Source organism: Cydia strobilella, chromosome 20 (assembly GCF_947568885.1).
Source record: "Cydia strobilella chromosome 20, ilCydStro3.1, whole genome shotgun sequence".
Classification (NCBI taxonomy): domain Eukaryota; kingdom Metazoa; phylum Arthropoda; class Insecta; order Lepidoptera; family Tortricidae; genus Cydia; species Cydia strobilella.
Window position 1 is genome coordinate 697,416 of NC_086060.1, and position 20,218 is coordinate 717,633.

General features: G+C 35.3%; 2 protein-coding genes across 2 annotated transcripts in view; one reads left to right on the forward strand and one right to left on the reverse strand.

The window, feature by feature from the left end:
- LOC134750513 (TGF-beta-activated kinase 1 and MAP3K7-binding protein 1-like) overlaps window positions 1-20,218 on the forward strand; it is a 140,502-nt gene that overhangs the window by 82,399 nt on the left and 37,885 nt on the right. The window lies entirely within an intron of this gene.
- Window positions 15,838-20,218, reverse strand: part of LOC134750580 (alpha-2C adrenergic receptor) — a 661,861-nt gene continuing 657,480 nt past the window's right edge. Inside the window, exons 6-8 of the mRNA XM_063685789.1 lie at window positions 19,709-19,815; window positions 17,461-17,596; window positions 15,838-16,592 (exon numbers count right to left, since the gene is read on the reverse strand). Coding sequence (XP_063541859.1) covers window positions 16,008-16,592; window positions 17,461-17,596; window positions 19,709-19,815 — 828 coding nt within the window. The 3' untranslated portion in view covers window positions 15,838-16,007. The remainder of the gene's footprint in view (window positions 16,593-17,460; window positions 17,597-19,708; window positions 19,816-20,218) is intronic.

Genomic DNA, 20,218 nt, shown 5'->3' on the forward strand with positions numbered 1-20,218 from the left:
ACTTTATTTGCTGCCATTCCTCAACCCACCAACGGAGCGGCAGCTGACGTTCACGAGGGTTCATCATACATAGCCGCTAACCACTATACGAGTTTTCGCCCGGGAGGCGATTGGTCATGGAAATCTGTTCCTGGCCCGCGGTCTATATAGGTGGGTGGTTTTACCGTACTCAAAGATAGTACGTAGAGCAAAAGTTACACAAGACAATATTGAAATTAAATAAAACTGATATTTATTTATACACTTAGCTTTAATGCAAAAAAAAAACAGAAACCAACATCACTTTGAAGAAATTATGAATGAAAAAAAAAGAATGCATGTAAACCTTCACACACAACAATCATATTTTAAGTAAAGTTCAATACTGGTAAGTGTGGCTGGCTTTCACTTTGGCACTACGGAATGCAAACCGGTTTTTAATTGTATAATTTTAAGTTTCTGGTCAGACTTAATTATGTCGAATGGAAGTTGCATCTTTAGGGTTAAAGGGTCCATCAGTTTATCCATATTGCGTTTCGCTTCATCTTGCATGGTTGGTGTAGCCCATTTGCGCCATATTGAGAAAAATGGCCTCAAATCTCTCAGAATCAGTTTCTTTCCCCTGTGATCATTTAGCAGGCTTCCGAAGCAGAAATAAGCGTTTGCGGGGCCTCTTGTCAAGAGAAAATTCCTTATGTCTTCTGCTTTTTTTTTTTGCAGGACGCCCAAAATCTCTAAACCCATTGTATGCAATATCTAGGTGCTCAAGCTTTTCACATGCATAAGCTAATCCATCTAAAAACGCACTGTTCACGCATGGGTTATTCCTCATCACAAGGCGTTTTAAATTATGTAGCTGACTGAAACTTTCTATGAATTCGTCACTCAACTTAACACCTTTGACGTTGTAGTCACATAAAGATATATATTCCAACTTCGGCATCTTTTTAAACAGCAAGTGCAACTTAGAATACAGTATTATCGAATTCCCATCAAATTCCAGCTTTGTAATATTCGGCGAACGATCAACAATGTAATATAAATGCTCAAACTCTAAGCTAGAACAGTGATTTAGACCCAAAGATGTTAAATTGTTTAAATGTATTAGTTCTAGAACATATTCAGGCAGGTCAACAAATACAAACTTAATTTCTTGCCAATTTACATCACGAATTACTCTACATACATTTTGATCTGTAAAACTACCGATCATGGGGCTGTGCCGTTTTCCATTAAAGTTTAACCGTCGCAAGTGGGGGCAATTCAATTCAATGATCTCCCAAAATGTTTTATCAGCTATGGTGGTAGACAAACTAAGAATTGAAGACCCCAATTTCTCTACTATATTGCATAATTGAGATAAGGTATAAACTGATATATGTATGGTACGGTAAGAGCAAATGCGCAGGGGCGGCTGGTGGGTATATTTTATGGGTGTTCACTTAAAGTAAAAAAAAAACTGAATATCAGTGGCGGTAAAATACAATTTATTTACAATTTTCTTACATTATTTTTAAGTTACTTATAAAGAAAATGCATCCGCCTGTCTTTTTGGTGTGCGAAGACTTCAATAACTTTTTGGTGGAAATCTGATATCTGGCTGATCAGTCGTTTTTCTAGGTTACCGAGTCTAGGTTAAATTCTATGAAGTGTTGCAGCAAAGCTACCGCACCGTCTGCGTTATGGAAATCTTTTCGGCTATAAATTACAACCAGCTCGTTTCTGAGTGTACAGTTTTCCAAAAAATCATATGTTTTGACCACCTTTTTGAATTCATCTTCCGGGAAGTTTATATTATAGTCCTCAAATTTATCAGTGAAAAATAGCTTTGACGCCAATAAATGGTCTGTATACACAAATCTGTCCCTAATTTGTGTTGTCACTACGTCACATATCTCTTTTCTCATTACTGAATGAGTCACATTGTTTGGCCGGCGTTTTTTCTTGGGCGACGGTGGCGTGACTGCATTTCGTAACTCTCCTAAAGTTTTCTCAAATTTGCCGACCTCATTTGCAATTTTAATCGAGTCAATAGATCGCGTCTGTAAAAATTTAAACAACATTTCGCAGTGAGGCATCGTGTTGCAAAGAAGTCAAGCCAATACAAAAAATCTTCATTATTGAAATACGAGAGAAGCGATTGAGCTTGGTTAAATGTATTAGAGTCACAGTTTGGAGAATCCATTATAGCTTCCATACACTCCTTCAGGGGCTCTAAGTTATCGTGCACAACTATCACTGTCCGTGTGTTTCCATCTAGTCTGTGGCGCGGCTGGTATTTTGCGGTTAACGATTTCTTTTAAAAATTGAGATCGTTTCGGCGAACGCGTAAAAAACGACGGAAATGCATGAAGGTTGCAAAAAAAACTCCTTATGGTATTGTTAATCGATGCGCTTCTTTCTAATATCAAGTTGAGTTGGTGAGCATAACAGTGCACATAATACGCATATGGGTACCTAACTCTTACAATTTTTTGAACCCCATTTAAATTTCCACTCATAACTGAAGCTCCGTCGTAACATTGTCCAATTAATTTTCTATCGATGTTTAACGATTCCAGCTCTTTTATTATTTCGGCTGCTATTAAATCGGCCGTATGCCCTTTAGGTTCTAAATACTTTATAAATCTCTCATATATTTTGCCATCATGTACATACCTCACTATGAAAACTAACTGTTGAATTGTGGAGCAGTCAGTGGTTTCATCTGCCTGTACCGCAACGAACTCAGATTTTCTAATTTGATTTTGTATTTCGCATATGCAGACCTCGTAAATTGAATCCAGAATATCGTTTTGAATCGATTTGGACGTGCCTTTGAAAACGGAGCTGCTAGTTAAATGTTGTTTCATTGCCATATCGATCTCAGCTACGAAATCTACCAAACCTCTATATATACCTGGATTTAGGGATTCTGATGACTCATCGTGCCCCCTTAGAGCAACTTGAAAAGCTCCACAAAATACGACACAATCTATTAACCATTCGCATTCAGCGAGAGGGTGCAAGCGTGCAAGGTCAAACGGCCGGCCTACGGAGCGGCGCTCCGGATTTACCTTATATTTCATAGAAAATCTTCTGTTTCACGCGTGGGACTGTGGTGAAATTTCTCTTTCACTCTTATTGGATTTCCTATTTGTGAATGTACTAAATATTTTTTCATAGGAGCGCAATCCAAAGCGCTCCGCTTCGCGTCGCGCGTTATCTATGAAATTATAGTAGTAGACAGAGTAGTAGGCTGTCCATGAACTTATAATACATAAAGGTAATTATTATTTAATTGATATTTAATTTTTTTACGATAGGTATAACAGTAATATATGGTAATATACTTAATAATTAGGTAGTGTAGGTACTATAATTTCATTACGATTATTTATGGGAGTGCACTGCACAAGCGCTCTATAAGGCGAGCCGCGCGTGCAAATGCGTGAAGAAAAGTTATGTCCGCTACGGTAAGGCTTGGCTATCAAATGTATATTGCGACAATTCTGAAGATATTGGAGTACCATATGCTGCCAACGCCGGCTGACTCTCTCGGAGCTGACGATGTCTTGAATGTCCACGTATCCCAGGATCTCTCGGAGACAGATGTCTACTTCAAGCACATCTAGTATTGTTACTGCATCAGGATCCTGCATAGTTTCTTCGTTCAGAACTGCCAATAATATTTTAATAAACACTTAAATGTAGATACAACAGATATTCTACATTGGTGGACAATCGAATGTGGAATTTGGATTGTCAGATTTAAAAAAAAAACTTATACTTTTTATTGTATTATGTTGTATATAATGCTGCCATGGACCAAAGAGTAAAGTAAGTATTTTCCATGGACTCTTTGCACGGACCTGAATAGAATTCAGACCAAACATATACTAATCTATGATTCAGACTACACCTGAAAGGAGCTACCAAGCATTCTTTAGGTCGTTCATGACATGCCATCTCTTATTAACACGTTCGTGTTAGAAAGAGGGGCATGCTTATTCGGTCAGGTGTAAGTTAGCCTCCTTGGTGGCACTCGCCAACTTGGCGAACACACACAGCTGAGGATATCGAGCAAGGAGTTTATATACTTACATTAAAACCACCCACTTTATCCAATACTGCTTTATTATGGTCCAGAAGTTCAATATAGTAAGTTGGTCAAACCAAATTGTCAGTAAATAAGAACAGAAAAAACTATACTCATCCTTTTCTTTTGGGTGCTTTAGGTGCAAGAAAAATAAATTCTCTCTATCTATGTTTGAAATGAGACAGTCCTTCGACAAACTATAGGTACATAATTTAGCACAGTTAAGGTATTAAATACCGACACGGACAAAGTGCCAAAAATATGTACCTACACACTATACCTTATTGTATTTATTTATTTTTGGCTTTTTGCCCGAGTTGATATTTAATATTTTGACTGTTCCTATCAAAACCATCAACATTATTTTTGGTAACACACCGATGTGGCAGTAGGTATTCGAGTCAGGCCGCTTCCCCACTTGGCGGCGCGTTTCGGTGCAGTACGGAAAAAATACTGCGTACTGCACCGCGCCGCTAAGTGGGGAAGCGGCCTTAGTGTTTGATCATAGTTGGGAGATTTTGGACTATAAGTAAGTCAGTAAATATTCTTTATATTGCACCATAACGTTAAAAAACCGGCCAAGTGCGAGTAGGACACGCGTTCCAAGGGTTCCGTACATTACACAATTTAAACAATGTATTTTTATGTGAAATGTCTTTTAAAAACCCGTAGGGGTCGGATCAAAAACTAAGTAATTAAGTCCGACTCACGCTTGACTGCAGATTTTTAATAGGTTTTCCTGTGATCGTAAAGAACTATTTTGTATATTTTTTACAAAATTTTTGACCCACTAGTTTCGGAGATAAAGGGGGGAATGGTCATTTTTTGCCTATTTTCTTGAATAAAATTAAAATTATTTTTTATTTATTTGCGTGTATGAGGAATGTTATGAAAGTGAAGGAAGCGAAAGAGGTATGTCAGGATCGTAGCAAGTGGAAATCCGTGGTCTCTGACTACCCCTCCGGGAAATAGGCGTGATTATATGTATGTATGTATGTATGTATGTTTCTTGAATAACTTCTAAACTGTATGTCTTAAAATTATAAAAAAAATATATTTAAGATTCTCACAATAAGCTCTTTCATTTAATATGTAACACGATATTGTTTGAAAAACTGTATTTTTTTATTTTCTCATATACCCCGCAAAAGTGGCCCCTTTCTTTAAAATTCATTTGTTTACGTTACATGTCCGTCTTTGGGTCACAAACTTACATATGTATACCAAATATCAACTTAATTCGTCCATTAGTTTCGGAGAAAATAGGCTGTGACAGACGGACAGACAGACAGACAGACGCACGAGTGATGGGCGTCCGCTAGATGGGGCAGTTGCACATTAGAGTTGCAAAATAAGTAATAAAAGAGCTAAAGTTTAAGCAATAAAAGAGCTAAAGTATATTGTTTTTTTTTAGCCAATACAATACAGAGTACCTTACCTTAAGGCGGTTCCCTGAGCCAGAAGGCGAAAAATCTCATTATATGATCATGTTTTTCTAAGAGGCGTTGATATTCGTAGACGTGGAAAAAAATATATGTAGTTCTTGACTATATTATCTTTTATTTCATAGCTTCCGATACACGAATTATGACACTTCGCTCGATACAATTAATTCCCAAAGTAACCTCTAACTCGGACTTTTAATCCAACTTTACTCGGTTATTTATTATGTGATACTATAAACAAAAAAAGAAGAAAAAACAATCTTAACTTAAATAGTAATTTCATAGCTTTCGAATTTCGATATTGTAGCGTTTTTAAAATAAATAAAAATCGACAAAATTCGATCAAAATGGACACTTGGCGCGCATGCTCTTTCCCGTTCTTTCTTGCGAAATGTGACAGAGACAGCGGCAAACCAATGGAACGGCCTTAAAATATACAGCAACTGTGAAACGAGGTTTGAGTGGACTATAGTCAAAGAGTAGTATAATATATACTACCTATATATTCCGTATTTTTTAGGATTAGAAATTCGGTAAACAATAATGACGTCTCTTTTAATTGAAAAACACTTTTTTAAATCAGTAACTATTACCTACTCGTATACGAAAGCAAAAAATTGTAAATGATCGTATTTGATTTATAATTGTTGTATATTTGCCGTGATTTACTCGTATTTTTCAAAAGTAATTTTCAATAAAAATATACGTCAAGATTGTTTACCTTTTTTCTAATGCAAAAAACGAGGTATAGGAAGAACATGCATGCAATTTCCATTACATTGCGGTATCTCATCAAACTTTTGAATGCAGTGTATGTACCTTAGTAGTCGGCAATGTAACGTAAATTGCATGCAACTGCAAGCTCTTGCAGTCTACGCCGGTGTATCGCAAAATACGACACTAAAAAATCGTTAGAAATATCATGAAATAACAATATATAAATTTTTAAATAAAGGGCCACACAAGGTAAGGGTGTAGAGCTATGAGTTTGTAATATTAATACGACGCCAGTCTGTGATATTAATAACTAAATAAAACATGACACTTATTTATACAACACCTTTAATCCAAATGTAGAAACAAAGACAAACTTCTCTTTGAAGACATTAAGAATGAAAAAAAGACTTAGCATGTAAACCTTCTCACACAACAATTATAGTTAAAATCAATACGGGTAACAGTTTTGAATGATTCACGGTTAGCCTCTAGACTCGACCGGGATATGAACCGTGTGTACCGTTTGTATTGTTTTCGAGCAACGTGAACAAGATGCATGTAACTGCGTCGGAATATCGGGAGCTCGAAAACAATACAAAAAAGGTAATCACGGTTCATATCCCGATAGTCTAGCAATACGAGTATGTTTTTTTTACATTAGGGCCTATATTTACTCATCACATTGATAAGTGTTTATTGCGAGTTCGCACATTTGCTATTTGCGTTTAGTGGCAAATGTATTAACTTGCAACAGGTAAACACTAATCGATGTGTAAATAGGCCCCAATGTGAAGACCAGATACACATAACCGTACTTTTACATTATAGTGGCAATATTGCCAATTCGTATGGTGCTTTGGGCTTCGCAATGGTCTTGCTATGAAACCACGCCAATTGAATTGTGTGAACTTCGTTTTATTTAATGCCTTATTTTTAAATTACACTATCTTTCAACATAATGATGTAAATCGTACATTAAAATTATTTTAAATTTCTGATCAGACTTGATCATGTCGAATGGAAGTTGCAGCCTAAGCGTAAAAGGGTCCATCTGATTACTAATATCGCGTTTCGCTTGCTCCCTCATGGTCGGAGTAGCCCATTTGCGCCATAATGATAAAAATGGCCTCAATGATTTCAGAGTGTCTATTACATGTATTCGGGGCATCTTTAACATACTTTTGAAGCAAAAATAAACATCTGCGGGACCTCTTTTCAAGAGGAGATTAATAATGTCTTGTGCCTTTGTTTTTATTGCAGGATGCCCAAATGTGATGATATCTAGGTACTCGAGCTTTTCACATCCACGAGCTAATCCTTTCAAAAACGCACTGTTCACATATCGGTTATTTCTCATCTCAAGGCGTTTTAAATTATGTAACTGACTGAAAGTTTCAATAAATTCGTCGCTCAACTCAATAATATTATTATTATCGTCATATTCACATAAAGATATATGTTCCAACTTTGGCATCTTTTTAAACAGTAAGTGCAGCTTATTATACATTGTTATGGAGTTCCCATCAAACTCCAGCTTCGTGATGTTTTGCAAACGATCAGCAGTAGAATACAAATTCTCGAACTGTAAGTGATCGCAGTAATTAAGACTCAAAGATGTTAAATTATTTAAGTACATTGATTTTAGAAAATATCCAGTCAGTTTATCCGTACTTAACATAATTTCTTGCAAATTTTCATGACGAATTATTTGACATACATTTTGATCTGTAAAACTGATGCTAGATAACATTTCGATGCTAGAAAACATTTCTTCAATTAATCTTAAACGTCGTAAGTGAGGGCAATTCAACTTAATAATCTCCCAAAACTGTTTGTCAACTATAGTGGTAGACAAACTTAAAATTGAAGACCCCAGTTTCTCTACTATCTGACATAATCGGGGCAGGGAATAACTTGACTCTAATAATATGGTACGCGGGTACAAGTAAGTGGGTCTAGACTCTCTAGAGATCTTAGACAAAGCACTTCCCAGTGATAAGGCTTCCGTGTAAGGCCTGGCTATCAATTTTATGTTGCGACATGTCTGAAGATATTGGAGTACCATATGCTGCCACCGCCGGCTGACTCTCTCAGAGCGAACGATATCTGGGATATCCACGTATCCCAGGATCTCTCGGCGACAGATGTATACTTCAAACAAATCTAGTATTGTTACTGCGTCAGGATCTTCCATAGTTTCTTTGTTCAGAACTGCAAAATATTCTTAAAATAAACACTTAAATGTTAATACAGCAGATATTTTACATCGGTTGACAATCAAATGTCTAATTTGACGTAAATTTTACTTATCAGAATTTTTAAACGTATTTTAGAATGCTAAAGTCTGTCAAACCATTTCCGTCAGTAGAAAAAAGCGGCAAATTTAAAAAAATATAGGCGCGAAGGGTAATCGTCCCATAAAAAAATTTGAATTTCGCGCCTTTGCTACTGACCAACTTGTTTGACCGGCTATATATTGTTACCTTGGATTATCCTTGGACTACGCTTTGCACGGACCTGTACCTATATATAATCGCGACTGAGTGCTTCGACAGAAAAGTGTGGTTGAAATAGAAGATCAAATGTGGAATTCACTAGTTTTAGTAATGGTAAGGAACTGACTTTGAAGAAATATTTATACGATCTTTAATCACTTAATCATAAGTAAATGAGAACTCTCTCTAATCAAGTAACGACACATATTAAGGACTTAAGTGTGTTGGTATTTACTCGTACATAGACAAGCTTTTAAAATATTTACCAATTACAAATACTGAGCTAATGGTTTCCGATTTAAGGTTTAACTTTCTCTTTTTAATAATAGTGCTAATAGTAACAATGGTACAGAATAAGTCTTAGGGAACGTTGATGGATTGTTTACAAATTGTCCTGTGTTTGGATAACTTTTGCTCATTATTTAGTTTAGTGTGTTTATTAAATCATGGAAATAAGAATTGTAGTTAGTAAACATAGGCCATGAATGAGTGTGATTGTAGGTATGTTGATTATATGGGTGTAAGGGGTTCAAATAACATCTGATTCGTCGTATTTAATTATATGTAGATAATTCCACGATTGCAGCTGGGCAAATGTTGCTGAAGCCGCAGAGAGAGGTCTGGGGGTTGTAGCTGACTGGCTAAATCGCAACTTGCTCACACTTAACACCACAAAAACCAAACTCATCTGTTTTCATAAAACAAAAGCCTCAGCTCCTACTTTTTCACCCAGTATCAAAATTCACACTTGCAACCGAACCCATTCATCAACATCTTCCTGTCCTTGCCAGCCGATCGAGAGGGCTACTTCCATAAAATATCTCGGGGTGGTAATTGACGAAAAGCTGGATTTCAAGAACCACGTAACAACCACAGCAAATCGCGTACGCAAACTTATTTACATTTTTAAAATTTTAAGAAGCTCTGCAAACAAATCATTGCTTAGAACAGTCTAAATTAGCATCTGCCAATCCGTACTAGCATACTGCATAACTGCTTGGGGTGGAGCTTGCAAAACCCACATGCTTACACTTGAAAGGGCGCAACGAGCCGTTATCAAGGTCTCCCTTCGAAAACCAATTAGATATCCTACCAAACTAGTGTACAGCGATCTAAATGTCCTCAGCGTTCGTGGTATCTTTGTCCTGCGTGTGGTGCCAAGGATTCACGGAGCAGTCTTGAAGTCCCCTAACTACGACTGCATGCTACAAAAACGCACGTTCAAAGTCCCAGTTCCCCCGACTGTATCAGCCTTCGCTCAACGTCTGCCTAACTTCACCCATCCTTTTGTCTATAACAAAGTCAATACTAAAGTCCCTATCAAAAAGTTGACCGTTAGAGAAGTTCAGAAAAAAATATCCTCTTGACTCAGCTCTCTTTCCTACGAGGACATAGAAGAACTTCTAAAAGTTGACAATTAAATAATTTTCTTTTCACACACACACACCCATATACATACATACACACACACACACACACACACACACACATTCACTTTAAAATTCCAATAAGTTTAAAGTTAGAATCAATATAATTTAAGATAGTTTTAGAATGCTTGTTTCTTTTTATGTTAATTAATTGTATAAACTCAAACAAAACTAAACTCATTCGAGTCTGGGTTACCTACGAGACAGGCTAAGCCTAGTGTAGGAACCAGAGTAACCTGACTGTATTTTCCTATACCAGGTACATTTTGTCAACTGTGTTTAATTTAAGTTAATTCCGACGAAACAAGAATACGACGTATCTGGAATCCGACGAACTAGGAATCCGTCGAAACGAAACAGGAATCCGTCGAAACAGGAATACGACAAACCAGGAACAATCCCTGAGTAATTTTAAAATATGCAAGTTGGTAGGAATCGAGTTTGTAGGATAGCTTATTTTCTCGCTTATCGCTATAGGGAGTTAGGTTAGGTTAGTAATCTATGGTTTATGGTATGTACGAGTATGTTTAGGTATGGACCTAATCATACATACCATAAACCATAAATTTACTTATCTTTACTAAAAGTTTTCACAAATTATTTGCTATGTACAAATAAATATGACATTATGAATCAAGGCGGTCTGTTTACAGTTTGTGCTAGTGGCGCCCCATACGCTGAGTTTTGCGTAATATTCGCTATTGCTATATACTGAGTAAATACTCTTTTCCCATTGTATTTTCTCGGGAACGTTCGGATTCGTCATGCTACTTCACAATAGCATGACATGTTCGTACGTTTCCGTGAAAATACGATGGAAAAGGATCACTACCTACATGTGTACTTGAGACGGGGAAATAATAATGAGAATTCAAACGAAACATTAAAGATTAAAATTTGTATATTTGGTACTTCGTATATTTTTTCATTTACACTTGACTCGATAAGAATTAGTAGTATCGTATAACCTTAGCGTAGATTACCACAGTAAATTATAAAAAACAGTACGAACGGAACGCGTCGTGATAAATTAAAATAGTTTATAACAAATTCTAGATAGGTTACTGTATATAATCATCTATACGTAGTTTCAATAGTATATTAAATTTAGAACAATTTTTCATGAACAATTTGCTATTTTTTAAATACATATAATATCGACTTGAGTCGGTAAGGAAACTCTAGTACGGATAAAGAAATTAGTATAATATCTGTACAAACGTAACTTTTAAATAGTAAAATCGTATTACATTTTGTCTCTTAAAAAATAACTGCATTTTGTATAAATAAAATTATTGCATTTAATACTGGTGTCTAATGTTCGAACGACATTTGCGGTGGCATAGTGTGGCAAGAACATTTTTTGCAAAAAAACACGCAATCGTCTTTTTGATTGTATGTTTTTTTAAGGTAGGGTCCCAACAACTAGCAAGGGCTCGGTGCTTAATTGACGGGATCCGTCTTTTATATAATATAAAACAATGTTTTAATTGTTATTCCGCATAACATATAAATAAATATACCTTATATTATAATATATTAAAAATTGTAATGGCAGAATCAATATCGTCATACATAAATTTCTATCCGTGCAAAAATTATGTCCTACATAAAATTCTGGTGTTAATATACATTGGAAAAGAACTTTTGATTTCCACTAATATATTTTGATTTATGAGAATCACACACACATTGGAAGACTATATGAAATTTTATAAAAGAGATATTTTAAAAAGAAATTTATGATCAATTTCTATTGCTCATGATTTCAGTACAATACGAGTTACAATGTTTAATTATTCTAAAAATCTAATTATGTCTATACGGCAATGGTGTTGCAGTGTTATTCTTTCGAATTATTATATAATTAAGTAATAATTTATACAATTACGTTAAAACTGTATAAGTACTTACGTTACCGAAGAAAGTTTACATCAATTTAGAATTAAATTCTCGTTGTTGTTCTTCTATAATTTATAATTATATATTAGTAATAATTAAACAATTTACAAGGTTGAATAATGTACAATAGTAAATATATTATATGCAGGATGATACAAGATGTGTAAACTATGATCAGTCGCAGGTATAGTTGATATTTTATTAGTAATTTATTTACGTACGGTTTTAAAAGAAACTATAACACTAGTCATAAGTTAAGTTTATTTAATAATGATTTTATTATAGATCATAGCTATAATTTACAAAGGGAAGCGATAAAAAAACTATTTACGATTTATCTTATATGGCAATTCATAAAACAATTTTACATTACTATACATATACTGAATGTATTTTCATAAGATTAGAAAAATTTACAGGAAGTATTTTGGTGTTCTTTTTTGGTTAATTATTAATACTAATTTACATTTAATATTAAATTAAGTACTATTTACACAAAGTAATATATTTAGAAATTTAAATAATTATTCGCGACCAGCGCTACCGAAAAAAAAGTTTACAGCAAATATCCTAATTAACTTAAAATCAGATTAAGAACATATATTATAAATGTAATATCATTATTATTTTTTTACTATATAAAGTGCATTTATTGTTGTGTTAGTGCTTGATCGATAGGCACAGAGGCACAGTCATTTTTAGATTATAATAGAATTAACTCTACTACTGTAATTGAATATACTGTAAGCATTCTTTAATCAAAAATAACTTTCACAGTCACAAATTATTATTGATATTTTAGTTAGTAAATTGGTTAAATAATAACTTGTATCGCTTGTACGTCTTATTGAAATAAAAATAAATGTAAGCTCTAAATTATCAGAATACCTTAAAACTATTGTTAATTGTTAAAAATAAATGATATCATAAACGATAATTTTTTTTTAATAAAATCACGCTCACAAAACATTCAATTTTGTATTTAACACCACGTCTTTACAATGTTATTTTGATGTCATTGCTATGAGTAATGGAAGAACGTTGCGTTTATAAATTGGATAAGTAATGGATATTTTCATGAAACGAAAATCAATTTACTGTTAAGTATAAGTAAATCAATTCCTTCCAAATTAAAGGTAAACCTTTTCTTATTAAGAAATGTTGTCAACATAAAACAAATCAAAACTAAGTAATTATATAAAACTGTTTGGATTTTTTAAGAAGTGTGCTAGTGTTCAGGATATTTTGAATTTTGTGTTATGTTGGAATCAATCCCATGTGAGAGTTAATATTAAAGTGTATGCATTATGTATATGAATAATTGCTACAATAATTTCAAATGCTTCAATTTAGTAATTTAAGAAAATTTACGCTACGACAACTTTTTTGAATTAACAACTGTCTAAAGTAAACCACAACATTACGAATTGTTAGTATATTTTTGAACTGATTGTAGCAACTTGTAGATATTTAATGAATCTTAGGACTTTACTAGCAAATAAGTTTACAAATACTACTACTTTGTACATATTATAAGCGCATATGTATTACAAGGGGATGTGTGTAAGCGGTTATAACTATTAAAATCTTACTGTTTACTGATACCTACATAAATAAATATCTCTATCCATCTATCCATCATACAAAAAAGTAAACATCGCAGTGACAAATTTTGTAAAATATGAAATACCTATTCATTAAAACTCCAGCAAATAAATGTAAACTAAAGTAATAAAACCATTAAAACAGATTATATCGCGTATATTGAATTTGTAATACATCCCGACGTTTCGAATCCTTTACAGCGTTCGTGGTCAACGGGTGACTAAGGAAAAGCTAATAAATCCGTTAACCGAGCCGAGCTTTTCCTTAGTCACCCGTTGACCACGAACGCTGTCCTCCTCCTCCTCCTTGCTTCGTTCTCCTTAGTGCTGAGGGTCGTGACCTCCTACGTGGAGCACATGATTCCGGATAGCAGATTTCCAGGCATTTCGATCTCTTGCGACTTCTAAGGCATCATGAACCTTGATGGATAGCGATTTGCTAACCTGGTCGGACCACCGCGTTGGACTGCGGCCCCTTCTCTTTACGAACGCTGTAAAGGGTTCGACACGTCGGGATGTATTATAAATTCAATATACGCGATATAATCTGTTTTAATAGTTTTATTTCATGAGTAACTATCGCGGTAACCGAAGACTATTGTCTTATAATATTTAATGTAAACTAAAATGTTGCACCATAAATATTAACATACCGTGCATTAAACATATACTACATTAGTTGTTTTTAAAACACATGCTGCTGAAAAAGAAATGCCTAAAAACAAATATGTAAATGTCCATCCCCTTGCCGAGTGTGAAATAGTTAACTTTGTTAATGCAAGCTAAAATTTAAAATATATTCTTCATGAATTTTAAAGCTATTTAATTCCTTTATTATATTTTACAGTATGTAAGGAATATTTAGGTTACAAGTATAATCAAATCCGTTAGTGTTTGCAGTATTATAGTTTGTCTATACAAACTCTATTGAAGTTATTTAGGAAGAATGTTCTAAATCGGTTTTTCCTAGTGCTATATCAAAATAATATTAGATCAGTCTGTAGTTATATCTCATTGACCAGTCTCTATATTATGGTAAGGTAGACTTATTTTGTAACAAATATTTTTACTGTCAAGCTTAATCTGTTTTAGTGTCTATTCTAATATTCAAGAGTATAATTTTTAGGAAGTACAATTCACCCGACCACTAAAATTTAAAGAAGTAGTTTCACGTATAAATTTTAATTTAACTTGACAAATGTATGTCAGTCAATCTTATACTATTCAATTGCCAATCATTAGTAAGCAGGTTAGAAAATTGGAGATCATAAGTAAACATTTTATGAATACTATATTTTTGGAAAGAATGTGAAGATTAAAATAGAAGACAAATTTGTCATAACAGATTTGTATAAGCTTATAACACGATTAGAACAAACTTCCAAAATAAAACCCTATAGTATTTGCTACATTTTAAAAATCACTACCAAAACTTATTTTTACAATTTTTATATTACAGCAAAACAATATTGTAGCCACTTCATGTTTGACATAATTCCAATAGTCATAATTAGTTTAAGTGTATTATTTTACATGAAGTAACTGTATATAGAAGCCTAAGAATAAGCTGACCTAAGATATATAATGATAATGTTAATTTGTATACAGTTTTCTGTTTATACTTCATACTATGATGTAGTGATTATTGGTTCCATTACTTCATTCAATATGTTTTAAAACATTTTGCGGGTCAGATTATAATTATAACCCTTAACGTGGCAAGCTTCTTTGGTCTTTGCTTGTAATTTAAGTTTAAGCAGATTTGATTAAATATTAGCGATCATAATCAATCAATTAGGTACAGAAAAAATATAAATCTTTATCACTGATAAATAATGTTGTATCTTAGCATGCAAAAAAATTATCAACGTATATTTGGAATTCGAAAGCCAGTCTGATTTAACTATTGATGTACTGTTTTCAAAAATTTACTGTCAATGCAAAGTTTTCTGAACCAAAAATCACATAATCACAAATACTGCTTAAAAACTTTTGAAGTTTCCACAGTGTATGTAGAAGTAGCGTTCCATGTTTAAATGTTGACATATAATCCCACAACTACTTAGAGAGACCCCACACTAGCATCTCCCAAGCGTCGGCTTTTAGTCAAATCTATGTCTGCTGCTCGACGCAACGTTGGCGCAACTGTGCAGCAATGACTAGACACTGACGTACAAAAGACGCTAGTGCGGGTTCTACAGAGGGTACCTACTTTAGTTTTTTCTATATTTCACTGTTATCACATGAGACTGTCCTTGGTTATGGCGTTAACGTACATTGTAAAGCCCCGGTGCTGCCCGCTGTTGCGCCATCATGATGCGATTAGCCACGCATCTGTAGCAGCACAGGTAGGCCAAACATCACTTAAACAGTATCCTCCTAAACGCCCTTCTGAAATCCTTATTAAAAATGGTATAAATCACAGGATTTAATACAGAATTCATGTATCCCAGCCAGAAGGCTACAGCGAAACAGATTCCTGGAATTTCGCATGCTCTGCAGGCCGCTTTCAAGATGTATAAGAAGAAGAATGGAAGCCAGCATGCTATGAAGCTTCCCATGATTAAACCTAGAATTAAGGTCGCTCGTTTCTCTTTTTTCCTAGCTAACCTCCGTTTTTCCCTTTCAGGATCTCTAGGTTTATGCTTAGGGAGCGCTGGCTCGCACTCGCTCTTCGCTTGTTTCTTCTCCTGTCTTCTCGAGCTCTCGGCTTTTTTTCCAAAGATGGGCTGGCAGATTCTGAACTTGAGGGGTTTGACGCCGGCGCAGCGGGAGACGACGCCGGAATCTGAAGAAGAAGGGTCGAATTCAGAGACCATGTCGGTGTCGATGGCGACGCTGGGCGCTCGGCAGCGCTCGCGCGGCTCACCGTTCACGCTGAGCGTGGAGCTGCGGAGCTGGCACGCTGCGAGCGGGTTGCGGGTCACTTGCGCTGATGTTACTACCTGGAACAATAAGGCGAAGAAGTTAGGGAACTGTGCAATCTTCTACTTAACGTAGAATACCTGATTGTTTTTTAAAAGAGATCCGTGGTTTGACAAAAATCCCAAAAATTAAGCCGAGAAACTAGGACATCAATTTCTTCATGCCTTGACTTCACCAAAAACCGACTATGTGTGTAGCCTGTCCGTTTTTCTAAAATTAAATGGTTGATAGTATGCCTATGGCGATCTTAATCTTAGAAAATTGGGCAGGTTATACCTGCCTCGATAGTTTGAATATCACTAGCGAAGTGATGGCGCCTCCCATTTATATTTGTAAGTAAAATTATATGACCTTGTCTTCTGTAATCGCATAAACTTACTTAAATCACTCGTCAAAGCCAATATATTATTTATTCAAATGGGCCTAGCAACAAGCACTTTTAATTTGTCATGTTTACAAATATCATCTTAATATCGTAGCAATTAATTGATGCAGTTATTACTGTTCTTAGAAATATTTAATTATTATAGATGTCAAACTTAATAATAAGAATCGGACATTAACAAAAGTATCGTCAAACACCAAAATTGTATAAAAAATACTAGTCTAGAAATAAACTTTCTAAAATGAAAATCTAAATGTAAAAAAATACGGATTAGGTACCTAATATAGGTATTCATTGAATTATCAAGTTTATCATTATTAAATAATATTAAATACAGTTGCAGGCGTACATAGGCTATGGAGACTGCTTAACATCAGGCGGGCCGTATGCTTGTTAGCCACCGACGTAGTATAAATAACACGGTGTTTCATCATTCATGTATGTGTGCTATAATAGGCTGTAATAACAAAAGTAGAGTAAAATAAAGTAAAATATTATTATACCTTCAGTGTGTCTTTTCTCTCTTCTTGTTGCGGTAGCATGTCTCCCGCCTCGCTCGTCGAAATGTCGCTGGCGAGGTCGCACGTTACTGTGGGTATTTGCACTTGCTGTGTTTCTATCGTAGATATTTGACTTACTCTGAAACAAGGTGGGATAATTTGAGATCGAATACTAGAAATCAAATTATTTTGATTTGTACGCTATAAATTTACAAATGTTATGTGAATGTAGTATTTTAAATATACAGTTAAATGTTCCTATTTTGCTTCCCACTTGGTGATTGTGCTCCATTCAACCTTATTTAAGGGTAACAACATGATAGTGGTGATAATGATGATGGTCTACTTTAAATCGGCATATAATACCTATTAAACATACCTACCACAATAGTTATATTAATGATGAAGAGTGTGGACGACGCACCTTTTTATATGTTTATATTTTATACTTTTCTATATATTATATTAATTAATTAATTTAGTTTAAATTTAAAATTAATCATAATTTTCGAATCTAGGATACAATTTTGTATCCTAGAAAACACACACTAGGCGCATTTTACGGTATATCATAAATTTATTTATTATAGGTAACTAAAGAAAAACCGTTAACTGATCTGAGCGAGCTCCAGGTTGAAGACTGGCGAGAAACTGCACAGGACCGGGATCAGAGGCGAGCAGTCATGTTGGAGGCCAACACACACTTTGGGTCACTGCGCCAGAGAAGTGAGTAAGTAAAGAAAAACTACCACTGGCTGTCTTCAGTTTCACGGCAGATAGGTAGGTACTCATCGTCATTAAAAACATTATCTTTATGTACAAGATTTATTTATTTATTTATAATTTGTGATCGATAATTGGCATTTTTAAACGAACGATGGATCTTGTTGATTGCATTTTTATACAAGACTAGTCAACTGTTGTATTGCTTACTGTTGTTTTGTGAGCTACTGTGTAGCGTCCCTGGAGATATGAATTGAGTCATACCTAAACAACAATTTTTAAAATTATATATTTAAGTCTTTTCATTTGTGTATCTGTATAAAATGTATTATAATTTTGTCGATTGATTTATCCTAGCAGGATATAACCAAAACGAGTAGCCATTAACAGGCGTTCCCCTCTGTCGAAAATAGTCGGCCAATTAATGGTCATACACAATGTATGGACTGACATTAATCTGACATGGCTATTTTGACGTTACGTATACATTTGACGTTCCCCTCCCCCGCAAAAATCGGCAGATTTTTTTGTACAGAAAATTACAGACGTGGCGTCTCCGTTTGGTTATATCCTGCTAGGAATTATCTATTGATTTCTCATACAAACCTTCATTGTGACTTCTGAAATCAGTATTAATCGAACACTAGAACCAGATATTCTATCAAAAGATTGTTTTTAATCAATTCTCAAGTTCGGTTTGATGAATAGAACCGGAGGTTCGGTACGAAGTTATTGTTACCGATATCCAACTTGGTCTAGAACTTGTGTTCGTTGTTGAAAGGAGAATCTACTATAATGGATGATTGTCTCATGCACGTGAATTTCTAGACATTCTTGATATGATTGTTATTGTGGTAAGACGATGGGATAAAGATAGGAAGCCCGGTTCAAATAATTATAACAATTTGTTATGGTTTTAAACTGGTTTTGATACGACCAGACCTTGAAGATTGTCTTGGTGCCTGTGCCCAATTGCCCATAGATAAGGCGGATTTAGGCCGCAGCAGGTCGGTGACGATAATATTGGTAATGTGTAAAAAATAATTTAGGATGGATACTTATAACGAATATAATTTATGCATGTATGACGAATAAAAGTTACCTATTATTAGAATTACTATCCAAGCCCTGCGACATGGGCAAGGAGGGCGTAGCCGGCATGGGCCGCGTGCCCTTTGGCGGGTCGCTGTAACTTACCTATTATTAGAATTACTGTCCAAGCCCTGCGACATGGGCAAGGAGGACGTGGCCGGCATGGGTTGCGTCACTTTGCGTGCCCTTCGGCGGGTCGCTATAACTTACCTATTATTAGAATTACTATCCAAGCCCTGCGGCATGGGCAAGGAGGGCGTGGCCGGCATGGGTTGCGTCACGCTGCGTGCCCTTCGGCGGGTCGCTAGGTCGCTATAACTTACCTATTATTAGAATTACTATCCAAGCCCTGCGGCATGGGCAAGGAGGGCGTGGCCGGCATGGTCTGCGTCACGCTGCGTGCCCTTCGGCGGGTCGCTAGGTCGCTATAACTTACCTATTATTAGAATTACTATCCAAGCCCTGCGGCATGGGCATGGAGGGAGTGGCCGGCATGGGCCGCGTGCCCTTCGGCGGGTTGCTGAAGCTCGTCTGCTGTTCGTTCTGAAACATACACATAAGCAAATGTTACTCGTTGTGCAAGAAAGTTTTGGAGTAAGTAAATAATTTAAATTATAAATTTTGGACGCTAAGAATACTTAAAGTTGTCATTGTTCGTGGTGTCAAGAATACGGTTTAGATATGCATTATTGATAAGACAACACGTATGTAATAAAGTTGTGACTTGCGTTGCTTTTTCGTGGAATAACCAATAAATAAGTTACTTTCACGCTTTAAATTAAGGTTATTACTGGCTCGCTTGGGCCCGCGTGATGTTGGCGTGTGAGTGAGCTTTTTGTATACGACCAAAGATAGATATAACTCCGTAATAGATGGATACAGTCTAAGGAAAAAACGTGCCTCGAAAATCAAGAAAATTTGATTCTCGTTCAGAGGGCGCTACTAG